Source organism: Panthera tigris, chromosome B2 (genome assembly GCF_018350195.1).
Source record: "Panthera tigris isolate Pti1 chromosome B2, P.tigris_Pti1_mat1.1, whole genome shotgun sequence".
Classification (NCBI taxonomy): domain Eukaryota; kingdom Metazoa; phylum Chordata; class Mammalia; order Carnivora; family Felidae; genus Panthera; species Panthera tigris.
In genome coordinates this window covers 104,177,039-104,190,314 of record NC_056664.1, presented here as the reverse complement: position 1 = coordinate 104,190,314, position 13,276 = coordinate 104,177,039, and the positions used below count along the sequence as shown (strand labels likewise).

At 41.8% G+C, this 13,276-nt stretch overlaps 1 protein-coding gene across 6 annotated transcripts in view; it reads right to left on the bottom strand.

The window, feature by feature from the left end:
* Positions 1-10,328: 10,328 nt before the first annotated feature.
* The window catches only part of DSE (dermatan sulfate epimerase), an 86,366-nt gene continuing 83,418 nt past the window's right edge, over positions 10,329-13,276 (bottom strand). For 3 of the 6 annotated variants that reach the window (XM_042987045.1, XM_042987044.1, XM_042987043.1), the window contains exon 6: positions 10,329-12,945. In XM_042987045.1, the coding sequence (XP_042842979.1) occupies positions 11,193-12,945 (1,753 nt within the window). In that variant the 3' untranslated portion in view covers positions 10,329-11,192. The remainder of the gene's footprint in view (positions 12,946-13,276) is intronic. The other 3 variants (XM_042987047.1, XM_042987046.1, XM_042987048.1) reach the window with 1 other exon arrangement.

Genomic DNA, 13,276 nt, shown 5'->3' with positions numbered 1-13,276 from the left:
ACCGAAGTGGTGTGCAGATGTCTGCAAAATTCCTGCTCTACAGGTCTCAGTAAGATGGCTATTATTATCACTGCTCGCCCATATGCTTTAACATAGTAATGGTGTAAACATGGAGAGGACAGTGTTTTCATGAATTGTGGGCTCTTTATATCCTATTTAAAAATTTTTTTTTCAAATGATTATTTATTTGAGAGAGAGCGAGAGAGAGAGCAGAGGAGGGGCAGAGAGGGAGACACACAATCCGAAGCGGGCTCCAGGCTCTGAGCTGTCAGCACAGAGCCCGACACGGGGCTCAAAACCACGAACCGTGAGATCATGACCTGAGCCGAAGGCGGACACTGAACCGACTGAGCCACCCAGGCGCCCCTCTTTATATCTTATTTTAAAAACAAGACTTATTTTACAGAATTATCAAATGCCCTTTCATTCCCTATTTCTTCCCCTGGCATCCAAATTATTTTTTTAAATAAAAAAATGGCCTCTCCTAAGCAGTAAATTCACAAAGGTCCTCTCACCATCTATAAGACTTTTAAAACATCCACTAAGCAACACAGAAACTCTATTTAGAAGTAGAGAAAACATGCAGTAACTTATATGAGCTCCTCCGCTTGCCAGTTTTCTCCAGGAAGTCCGATGTTCTCCTAGGTGCCCTGGCGTGACTCTCCACGCGTGTAGGTGTGGCTGCAAAGCCAGCTGAATAATCAACCCTCCTGGCCACACTGCCTGCCCACATCCCCTGCACCCACACCACATTGTCCTGTGTTCTCTAGGAAGTCAGCTGTGCTGGCGTCGCCTTGCTTGCTGCATTGCACAATGTCGTGAACTCAAAAGGCATTCTCCTGGGCAATTCCTGAAGCTTAGCAACACTCTGTTGATTACTGGTGGTTTACAACATCCCACACAAATGGTGTGTTATTTTAAGTCGTGCTTTGGCATCTGGGCTTTCTATCCCACTTGGGACCACCACATGTATTACAGCCATAGCGCAGCAGTTCACATCTGTCTTTCTCATGTGGCTTGTCCTGGAGATTGCATTTTAGAACCACCGCATAGCCCAGAGATTTCAACGCTGAAACAGCTCTAGGATCTAGCTGGAGCATCTCTCAGGGCCAAAGTTCACCGCGATGTGGGAGGTTAGTGACGTTAGCTCATTGTACCAGCTGGAGTTCTATATGTTAAGGTCTTCTGAGACTACATTCCATTCATGTATTCCGTCAGTCAGTTCGTCAGATATTGTTTGAATACCATGGATGTGCCAGGCACTGTGTAAGAATCATGTATATACAATGAGCAGGAGGGGCACCTGGGTGGCTCAGCTGGTTGAACATCTGCTTCTTGATTTCAGCTCAGGTCATGATCCCAGGGTCGTGGGATTGAGCCCTGTGTTGGGCTCCCTGCTCAGCATGGGGCCCACTTGAGATTCTTTCTCTCTCTCCTTCTCTCTCTCCCTCTGCCCCTCTCCCCTGCCCCTCCTCTCTCTCTCTCTTTCAAAATAAAAAATAAATAAAAATTAAAAAATAAAAAACACAATGAGCAGGAGACCTAATCACTGCCCTTAAGGTTTGTAGTGTAGTGGGGAAGTCAGAGTAGTGATTTTTATGTTCTCTTTATGTCTTCTAAGTGTGAGGTACCCAAGGGCAATTTTCAGTAATAGTGATGTTTTCAGTTGTTATTTCAATTTATAGTTCAACTTTGATAAAAAGTTCTGTGAATTCATCTTTCAAAATAATCACATTTTCCTTCCTTCAGTCCTTTTTGTATAAGGAACAGAGCTTTAAATATATACAGTGCTCCAAGAATTCTCCTCAGAACTCGAATAAATGGCATGGATACGCTTTGTCACTAAAACAGATTCCTTAGAGAGTGGGGCGAGGGAACTAAGGAATCAAGATTATCTGCATAGGAAGGCAATAAATGAGAATTTCCTGTATTTTACCTGTGGTCTCTTACCCTGGACAAAATTAAAAAGTGGTAAACAACAAATGCTAAAAAGTGAAAAGGAGAAAAGACTGCTAGTATGTCCCCTTCACAGAGAAGGGTAATTCCAATATCCTGTTCTTACACTTTCTTTGAAAGGAAAAGAAGGTGCCTAAACCATTGGAAACTTTTTTTATTCAGAAAATAATTCCTAAATATATACTAAAATCACTTCTCCTTGTTTAATTTGGAAAGTGTGAGCTGACTGAAATGTTTTTAGAAGCTCTTGCCTTAAGAAAATCCACCTTGGGGCGCCTGGGTGGCTCAGTCGGTTAAGCAGCCGACTTCGGCTCAGGTCATGATCTCGCAGTCCGTGAGTTCGAGCGCCGCGTCGGGCTCTGTGCTGACAGCTCAGAGCCTGGAGCCTGTTTCAGATTCTATGTCTCCCTCTTTCTGACCCTCCCCCGTTCATGCTCTGTCTCTCTCTGTCTCAAAAATAAATAAATGTTAAAAAAAAATCCACCTTAAACCAAAGCTTCAAAAGCCCACCCCCAATCATTCGTGTTTCCTTTGGGGCTCACCATTAAAGTCACATGATCCTTCCATGACAAAGTTGCCCTATAACTTCCAGAGACAGCAGGAGGAGGAAGGGGCACCTCTAGTTTTCCCATTTAGAAGGTATTTCAACTGCCTACATTAATCAAAATGCCCATACAATTGGTACTATTTAAAAAATTAAGGGGAGAAATTAAAAAATTAAGGGGAGAGAAGGGGCATCTCCTCTACCCCACTGTCTAATGTTTTTAAATTTTTTTAATGTTTATTTATTTTTGAGAGAGAGAGAGAGAGAGAGAGCAAGCAGGGGAGGGGCAGAGAGAGGGAGACACCGAATCCAAAGCAGGCTCCAGGCTCTGAGCTGTCAGCACAGAGCCCGACGCGGGGCTCGAACTCACAAGCTGTGAGATCATGACCTGAGCCAAAGTTGGACGCTTAACCGGCTGAGCCACCCAGGCACCCATCCCTGTCTAATTTTTTAGTCTTGTTTTCCACTACCCTCCATCGTACACCCTCTACCCCAGCCACACCAATCTATGTGGAGTCACTGAAACAGGCAGGCTGAAAATAGAGGTGGCAGGAAGACTTGGACAATTTCCGAAGCTTATTAAGGGACAGTCAAGAGGATTGGAGCAGAGGTGTGCCAGGCAACTGCGCTCTTCTACAGTAAATGGGACGCAGAGACACATACATCCTGAGGGCCCCTGGACTTATCATCTTTTGACCTATCCTTCCACGAAATATATATCCCTTTGGTCACATGTTTTGCCTGTGAGCTGGATCTTAAATATTCCCTCTCTAGACTTAAAGAGCGAATTATCTCCTACCTATGGAAGGACTGTGCAAAAAACTTCCTATCTCTTCCCTATTGGGTCCATCCCGTGTTGAAGCTAAAGCTGTCTTTCTAAAATGCAAATCTGTGAGGTGTCTGGGTGGCTCAGTCGGTTGAGTGTACAACTTCAGCTCAGGTCATGATCTCACAGTCCGTGGGTTCAAGCCCTGCATTGGGCTCTGTGCTGACAGCTCAGAGCCTACAGCCTGCTTCTGATTCTGTCTCCTTCTTTCTCTGCCCCTCTCCTGCCCATGCTCTGTCTCTTTCTGTCTCTCAAAAAATAATAAATAAATGCTCAAAAAATTTAATGAAAATAAAATGCAAATCTGTCTATTTAAAAAGAAAATCTTTCAATGGTTCTCCATTGCTTGCAGTGATTTCCAACTAGAGGGAAAACTTCCACTAGAGGGAACGGATGGGAAATGGGGCATATGAGCACCACTTCAAGGATTTTTCAAAACCTCACACACACACACACATGCATGGATGTGTGCTATCATTACCTCCCTTCCTTCAAGTCCCCTTAGCCACCCTATCCACACATCCCACCTGGTGAAAATTACTGCCATGTTGGTTCAGTAATAGGCATTGTTTGTATCCCTCAGTTATGCTGAAGCATAAGAAAGGTTGAGGAGCCCTCACTGCAGAATGAAGTCCAAATTCCTTAACATGCCATACAAAGTCCTCTTTACTTCTTTATTTTTTCAAAGTCCACTTTAATATTCTCCCGGCTTTCCATTCCAGTCTCATCTTCAACCACTCCCCATTTCATGCCCTATGAGCCAACCACATCAATCTGCGTCAATTCTTGAAGAAGTCTTGGTTTTTCATACATCTGTTTATGCTATTCCACTTACCAAGAATGCATTTCTCCCCTTACACAGCTAGGGATTTTCCATTTAACCTTCAAAAAGATATCAACAACTGAGGCGCCTGGGCGGCTTAGTCAGTTAAGCGTCTGACTCTTGATTTTGGCTCAGGTCGTGATCTCATGGTTCGTGGGATTAAGCCCCACGTCTGGCTCTGTGCTGACAGCATGGAGCCGGCTTGGGATTCTCTCTCTCTCCCTCTCTCTCTGACCCTCCCCCACTCTCTCTCTCTCTCTCAAAATAAATAAACTTAAAAAAAAAAAGGCACCAACAACTCTATCTACAGCCACAGCCTCTTCCTGGATTCTAGGACCATTTGGGTGTCTAGAAAATATACAAGCTCCTGGACTCACCTCTCCCTGGTTATTTCTCCTGCAGCTGGCCACATCTCCCACTGACTTCTCCCCCTCAAAATCCAAGGCTTTGCTACAATCCGTGAGGGAATGTATAATCAGATCTTGCTTCCCAATATTCTCCCCTTTCCCATTCTGCTCCAGCCACACTGGCCTCCTGTTCTTGAAACACATCAAACACATAGTGACCTCAGGGCCTTTGTAACTTCTGTTCCATCTGGAACACACTTCTCCTAGAAATCTTCCTTTCTTTCAAGTGTCTGCTCATATGTATCACACATGAAACCACTTTTTATAGAATAGTACCAGCTCACCATCACTTTACATCCCTTCCCATTATTCTCCATAATGCTTACCCTACTTGACATATTATATTTTTATTGTGGTTGTTACTTGCCTCTCCCACTCACCCACTCATATCAGAACATAAACTACCCAAGGACCAGGTTCTATTTTGTTGTTCTCTACCAAATTTCTAGCTCCTAAAACAGTACCTGGAACATAGTAGGTGCTCAGTAAAAGTGTGCTGTTGTCATTCTTATTTACCAACTCTCTTAAAAAGTGATATGGTGCTTCCAGTTAAACATACTGGGTTCAATATCAATTTATATCTGTTTCTTTCTGAGACTCCACTAAACTGACAGTAAAAGGATTTTAAAAATGAAAAGGAGAACGGGAGTGGGGACATCAATGGAGCCTACCCTGACCACCCTATTTAAAATTACACCCTTCCCTTCTCAGTCTCAATTACATCCTCCAGCACCTATCATCCTTTAATAGGCTATGTAATTCACTTATAAATTATGCTAATTTGTCAGACCCATCCCTAGAACGTAAGCAACAAGAAGGCAGAATCTTTGTTTCACTAATGTAATATTCTAAGTAATAGAACAGTGCCTTGCACTAAGTGGGTTCTCAAAAAAATAAATAAAAAATAAAAAATAATATATACATATATATATATATATATATATATATATTTGTAGAATGAATTAATGAAAAATGGAATAAGACTGTGGAAGCTGAGAGAAGATGGATGGATGGATGGTAACTAAAGAGGAGGCTGGAATCCAAGCAAGCAAGAGAATGAGGTTGTCAACAGAAATAAGCCAGTTTGCTCTGCAGCACTGCAAGGAGGCTCAGGAATTGGCAGGAGGCACCCCTGATTTGGGGGGGGGGGGAGAAATGCAGTTGGAAGTGGAAAATCCAACCACAGAGCAGGCAGAGGCACACTTGGACTCCAGCAGAAGATGAGGCTTTGCCTCTCCAGAGAGACTGAGAAGAGGGATTCTGAATTAAAGACACAACACAGCTGAGAGTGGAGATGCTGAGCTTAATCAGAGAATAAGTGAGACTTCTAGCTCCCTTCCTCCATGACCTTGAGAACACAGGCAGTTAGGTTTATTAAGCGCTTCCTCCCCCCAGCATCCCTCCGCTGAAGTAACCAGGGAGGAGAGTGGAGACTTTGCTGAAAATTGCTCTGTCGAGGAGAAAACTCAGTAACATTTGGGAAGTCATGGAGCTACGCCATCACAATTTTGAGGAAAAGTTATTTCCAACCTACAGTAGTTGTTGGCCAAGTGATTGATCAAAAGGAGAGAATAAAAATTTTTTTCAGATATGCAAAGGGGCAAGATATTTACCACTCACGTGTTCTTCCTCAGAAATCTCAGGGAGGAGGGGCAACTGGGTGGCTCAGTTAGTTAAGCATCCAACTTCAGCTCAGGTCATGATCTTGTGGTCCTTGGGTTCGAGCCCCACACCAGGCTCTGTGCTGACAGCTCAGAGCCTGGACCCTGCTTCTGATTCTGTATCTCCCTCTCTCTCTGTCCCATCCCCACTTATGCTCTGGCTTTTGCTCTATCTCTAAATTCTCAAAAATGAATGTTAAAAAAAGATATTAATGAAGAAAAAGGAAGCATGAAGTTCAAGCAGCAGAAGATCTACACAGAAAAAGGCACACAGAATCCTCAGAATGATGGAGAAAAGAGATCTGAGCACAACTAACATGTAAGGAGGGCTGGTCCCAAGAACACAAAGGGCTATCCGAATACATAGAGGTGACTGAACATAGAGGGAGGAGAGTCCCACTCCTATTGGAGAAACTGGGAGATGAAATGAAATTGCTTGACAACTAAGCAAATGGAAAAAAGAAATAGTCATTAACCTTGGGGAAACCAAAGTTCTACATGGAAAGAAGCAAGATAGTGCTCCACATGGCTAACCCGCAGGTCCTACTTATCATGGTGGTAAGTATGGAAATGCTGAATGGTGACTTAACCAAAAATTATGATAACTCTGTTAGAAGGTTGGGGGTGAATGAAACAGGTGTGAAGAGAGAGGAGATGGACAAGGGAGCTAAATCCTCTTCTTCACTGGTAAGAAGTTTTAGACCTTATCATAAACAAGGACATAATGGACACAATAGCTAAGACAATCAGAAATTAGTTACTTCTGGAAAGCATGAACCTAGAGTGAAAAACGAGTGGGCAGGATGTGTTTAAAATTACATGCCTTTTGAGGCACCTGGATGGCTCAGCTGATTAAGAGTCTGCCTTTTTTTTTTTTAATTTTTAAAAAATGTTTATTTATTTAGGGAGAGAGAGAGAGAACACGTGTGGGGGAGGGGCAGAGACAGAAAGGAGAGATTCCCAAGCAGGCTCCTTACTGTCAGTGCAGAAGAGCCTGACACAGGGCTGGATCTCACGAACTGTAAGATCATGACTTGAGCTGAAATCAAGAGTCAGACGCTTAACCGATTGAGCCACCCAGGCTCCCCTAAGTGTCCAAGTCTTGATTTCAGCTCAGATCATGGTCTCATGATTCATGAGATCAAGCTCTGTGTTGGGCTCTACACTGACAGTTTGGAGCCTGCTTGGGATTCTTCCTCTCCATCTCTCCCTGCCCCTCCCCCTCTTGCGCTTTTCTGCACTCTCTCAAAATAAACATTTAAAAATAAATAAAAATGCAAGCCTCTTAGTACTATTTTACCTTTTTAATCATGTATGTTTATAACTTGAGGAAAAAATCTAAAACTGAAAAAGAAACCCCCAAAAACCTCTTTCCCCAAAAGAGAGGGAAACTATACAGCCCAGAAGAACAAGAAAGTCACAGTGCAACTTCGACCTTTGTTCTTCAAGTGGTGATGTGTCTGAACCTGTTAAAATAGAGGACCGAAAATTAACTATTTAGACTATGGAGTGGATTGCATGATTCCTTGCAGTCATTTCCTGAGAAATGTCAGCAGTTCATCTGTGTTACAGCATAAAGCAAATAGCTGAAACACTGCTGGGAAAGTATTTATCTTTGCCAGTAAGCTAAACAAGCTGCAGAAACTGACCTCTTCTCAATGTGATCCTAAAGACAGGAGAATCAAGCCAATGGACTTTGCCAACGGAAATGGAATGAGCGCAGGAATAAGCATGACAGGAAGTGAGAGAGAGGAAAGCCCCTTTGCTGAAGACTGTTTCCCCACCTGTAGAATTTGGAGGCACAATCAGATCATCTCAAGTCCCTTTTTTAGCACTAAAGTACAAGTGAGACATTTGCATGCACCTCCCTAACCTCTTTCATTTCCTGGATTAACTAATTGTCTATGGCATAGATGACCATATGTCCTAGTGTTCCCAGAACAGTCTTGGTTTATATCTGTAGTTTGCTCTTCCTTTAACTCTCCAAAGTGCCTAGTTCAGATGATAAATTACATGGGCCTATTCCCCATCATCATATCCATTTTAATCTTGTTTATATTTCTAAGGAAAAACATGAATGTAGTTTTTAACTTACAAATACAACATTTCACAACTTGCTTTCTCTGAAAAATTTGGAGAAATCTCAAATTCCTTTGTGGGCAGTTTTGTAAACTATCAAGATTTTTTTTTTAACAGATTAAATCATAATGTAAATTTTTCTTTCAAAAAAGCATTCAGTGTGCATGATATTCTGTTAAAACTATCAAACTTAGGACATTTGCTACTTCTTTAAAATCATGACTAAATATTCGTGGAAGAATTAATTCAATATTCTAGGCAATACAATAAGTTTTAATCATTAAAACAGTTCCAGAACAAGGCCTGCCACCGACTTTATTAACAATTATAACAATGATCTCAAAAGAATGTTCTTAGTAGATACGTCTCATCCATCTTCATGGCTGTTTGTAAGCTAATCAGTTAACAACCAGGGAATATGCATGTCCCTTCCACTGCACAAAATGTGTATGCTATTAATTCCCAAACTTTTTTTAAGGTTAAGGCTAGAGTCCTGCCAATCCCCTGAAAAACAGCTTACATATTATTCAGTGAACTTGAAATACTCCTTTCAGTGAGCAGCCCTGAAACAGATTCCATAATTGATTACTCCGTTACAAGGGAGATTTAACATTGCTTGGTTTTCTGGGACAAAGAGTTGCTTAGTTTTATTCAAATATGCACTATCCCTGATATAAAACATGTCTCACTATAAAGAGCTGTGATTTGTTTCAGCATTTTCTTTTTTACTTAACCACTTAAGACACTGCCTCTGGAAGTTTCTTTTAAGTGAAATATGAGGTCCAATTAGAAGGGGAAAAAAACCCAGTTAATGAATTTTGCTTCAAGGATGCATGATTACCATATTTTTAAAAATTGCTTAAAAAATGAGCTAATGTGTTAGACTGGGCCATGCTATGATGACTAATTCACTGTCTGCCCTAACCTAACGAAAACAAAAGGAGAGCTGAATCTGGCACTCACTTGCACTTTTAATCCGTATTAGAAAGTATGCCTTGAGTTTTTGGATCTGAGATCAGGTTTGCTTGGTAGCCTCAAAGAGCAATTTTCCCTTTTTTTTTTCTTCCTAAATTTGCTTTTGATCATTTCAGACAATTCATCCTTTTGAATGAAAAACAGAAGAGAGGAATCTTGAATGAGGTTAAGTAAACGGAGAAACTGTCACATAAAGCAAGTTTAAATCCCAGTAACAGCATCCATGCAGGACAAACGGAAGCATTATTCTTTTGAAAACATTATTCTTTTAAACAGTGTGTAATGACATCCTCCCTAGAGACTTCTTCCATGAAAGAAGGAAAAATACTTCCTCAGAAGTCATTTTCTAGATTCCAAGTGTAATGAGTGAAGCACAGTTAAAAGTTAAAACCTGGGTTTACTTTACGTAAGAAGGTTCAAAATTGAACCGCAAAAAAGGTGATTCTAAGAGTTTCTCCATTTCCTTGTTTTCTGTTACTTACTGATATGTCCATGAACAAAAGGGACAAGTAAAAAGACTGCCATTACGATTTTAAACCTACAAATCAGTGCATGCGTTCTTACTGTAAACTTTGAGCTAAGCATATTTTCTGTTTTCAAGGAGGAAATCTGCAAGACTCAACTATGTGGAACGTCAGATAATTTACTCTTAACTTCCCTGGAAGTAGATAATTTTCTTACGCTGAAATATAAACTGTGGAATATGTTTCAAGTACTCTGTGCTCCTGTTACCACCTGAGAACTTAACTAAAATAACTATAGCAAGTTTATGTTTTTAAGTTTGGTATTTAAGTATCAGAAGTTGGCTTTTGTTCCAAATGTTTAAAATAGGATTAGACAACAAAAAGGTACGTAGCAGAGAAAGTACTTCTTTCAATTCAAACACTACTTTATAAGTTTAAGTGATGCATGGTCCAAATAAACAGCTCTCTTCAAAGATTTCAAAACTGTTGCACACACATTTAATGTAATCCAACAATGAAGAAAGACACTATAGATAAATCATAATTATGATGTTTATTTAGCAAAATAAACTTAAAGTTTTCTATTAAAAAAACATAAGAATCATATCCAAACTTTAGCTTCCCCCATCTTCTTTGGTATTGAAATCAATGTTCGGTGTATAAAATATTTTATTCTGAAGTTGAGTCACTGGGTCTATAACAGTTTTCCATATAAGGAAAATAGAAAATTAAATTGCCTGTAACTGTCTTATTTATTGAACAACCAATGGATGCATTATGTGTGTGCAGAGACCAACATCAAGGAAATATTCATTCACTGATGTGTTTTCTACAGAAAAACATATTTCAATTTTTTAATGATCATCTGTCATCATTTTATTATGCTGTCCGAGTAGTAATCCAATATGCAGATCCTGCTGTCACTTCACTGATGAACTACCCTCCAAGGAAGTGAACAGTGCCATCCCAGGACTTAGCAATACTTATTTTTCAACATGATTCCACCATTAAAATTTTTCTGAATTTCTCATTATTGTGGGCTTCAGTCTTTGCCATAAAATAGTATCTGGAAACTGCTAAACATCATTAAATTAATATTAATAAAACCCAACTCTATCTAAATCTTTTTATCTCAAGAAAAAATATTACTTAAAATCAGACTTGTTGTTTCTTCTAAGGGTATTATTATATGCATTGCTAAATTAGCCAAGCCAGTTACTTCCAGAAACACCATGGGACAACCAAGCTACTCTTCTTCCTCTGATAAACCTTTGCCTTTCCAATTCCGATTTCTCCATATCCCTGCTTTCTTGTATGAAAAAATCTTCCCCTTAATTTGTTAAAATGAATCTGAGATAAAAAGTCCAGTAACAAACTAGGGCAATTTTTATTTTTATTTTTTTTTTTGCATAGACTCTTGTGACCACACAACGATCTGGCAACGCATGGCTTTAGCGCTAACACTGTGACTGGGAACAGGACGAGTACAACCACAGTAAAATACAGCTGTCTATGAGAAGGACTGCGTAAAGGCATCTTTGGCCATGCAGGCTCTGGGCCCTCTGGAAATAAGTCAGCTGCATTGCCAACATGACAAAGAAAATAGCGATGTTCAGGATCAGGAATAGTTTGGTATACGAAGCGGAAGGGGCTCTGCTGCGAGTTGTCATCATCCGCGTCTGTCCAAACCGGCCTTTCATCAAGCCCCCGTTTTTGTGTTTCTCATACGTTACATCTGCAAAATCTAAAAGGTCTTTCATCTCTTCATCTTCATCTATGGGCAGTTCTTTCTGTGCTAGAATCTGAGCTTTCTGTCGAATCTTTTTTTCATTGACCTCAATCTGTGCAAAAATATCAGGGACCGCGTCCACAAATTTGTAGCGTTTGCCTGCCCTTCGGTTTTTCTTTGACTTGCTCTGCTGCTGCTGCTGCTGCTGCGATATGGCAAAAATCCTATCAATGGCCTCCTCCGTCTGCCTCTTGTCTGAAAATCTCAGCAGGCGCTCAGCGGTCTTCCTAAAGCTAGCTGTGTTCCGGACTCGGGACAGGATCTGCTTCTCCAGCAGCTGGAACACTGGCTTAAAATGCTGCAGGTTCTGTTCCACAATAGCAGCGTAGTCCTTCACCTCGGGCACAGTGGTGCTCTTGATGGCTGAACTCCGGTCGAACAGAATTTTCTGACGATCTGCAATGACCTGTGCAAAGGCAGACTGTCCCGTGGTCTCTCCTGTCCAAAGGTAAGTGGCGTAGGCATGCTGGCTGGTGGCTACGAACACATCCAGTTGCTGGGAGTCCCCGTGGATGCTGAAACTCTGAACATCTACAGACGGCCCTATAAAGAGGTAAGCGGTCCTGGTGATGGGACTCCGGAGGTGCATGGTGACATTCACGTAGTTTGTCCCGTTGTAGGGATAGCCCCGAGGGTATGTCACTGAAGCAAAGGTTGCTTTCTCACTGTAGCCGGTATCATCCATCCAGTACATTTTGTACAGACCATCCCGTTGCCTGATAAAAGCCCCGTGGACCCCATCTACCACTGTTTCCTCAAAGGGAACATCCACATTGTGGAAGAAGCTTGCAGCGGTCTCCAAGGGGCTGTCCTCTCCCAGGTGTATTTGGTCCACGAGGAGAAGGAGCTGTGGATGAAGGAGGATCAGATTCCTCTGCACGCTCCTCAGATTAAGCTGGGGGTTATAAGCTCCCACACCTTCCCCTCGGATGAAAACCACTCCATTTTTCTCCACTGCTGCAACCACTCTCCCCTGGCAGCTGGCGGCCAGGTCATGCTTGTATTTAGACCATTTTGATGAGCAGTCTTCCGTGACCTGACCCTCCCAGGGAGAAAAGCAGCTCTTTGACACAGCTGGGGAAAACATCAAAACATTGTTGAAGAAGGTGTACTTTGGCCCATAGAGAGCCTCAGTGATGAAAGGCACACCATTGGGAGCAAAAGTAAATGAGTTTTGATCAGGATGCTCGTGCCCGGCATTAAAATTTCTCCATCCTTTGATCCAATCTTTGTATTTGTTTCTGTGGACAATGTCATATATTGCACGGCCCCCCAGTTTTCCTGACTTGAAGGAAAGAAACGATCTATTGATTTCTGCAGGCAGGGCACTTCCGTAAGTCACAACACCCCAGTCTTCAAAATAATGCAACGTAGGGGTGCCAAAATCCGGAGGAGGAACAGATTTCAAGCTGGCATCATACCTGAAAGGATTCATTTTTAAACAATGAAATGGGTTTCTGGTGGAAGTTAAAATAACACATCAGGACTGTGATGCCACTTTGTGACGTGGCTGGAGGAAACAACACAACACTCCCCAGAGGGCCGGCAGTGTATTCTGTATTGGGGACATTTCCGGAAACACCCGTGGATAAGCATGCACAGGGGAGCACCCTTGCTGAATGGGAGAGGAGTACTTCACACCGTGGGATCCTCGGGTTTGAGCCTGAAATGGCTGCTGCTGTTCATACTACAGGGACGTTCTTCACGTAACGATTTCAGAACTGCCATCCAAATGACCAGGGCTCACAGAAT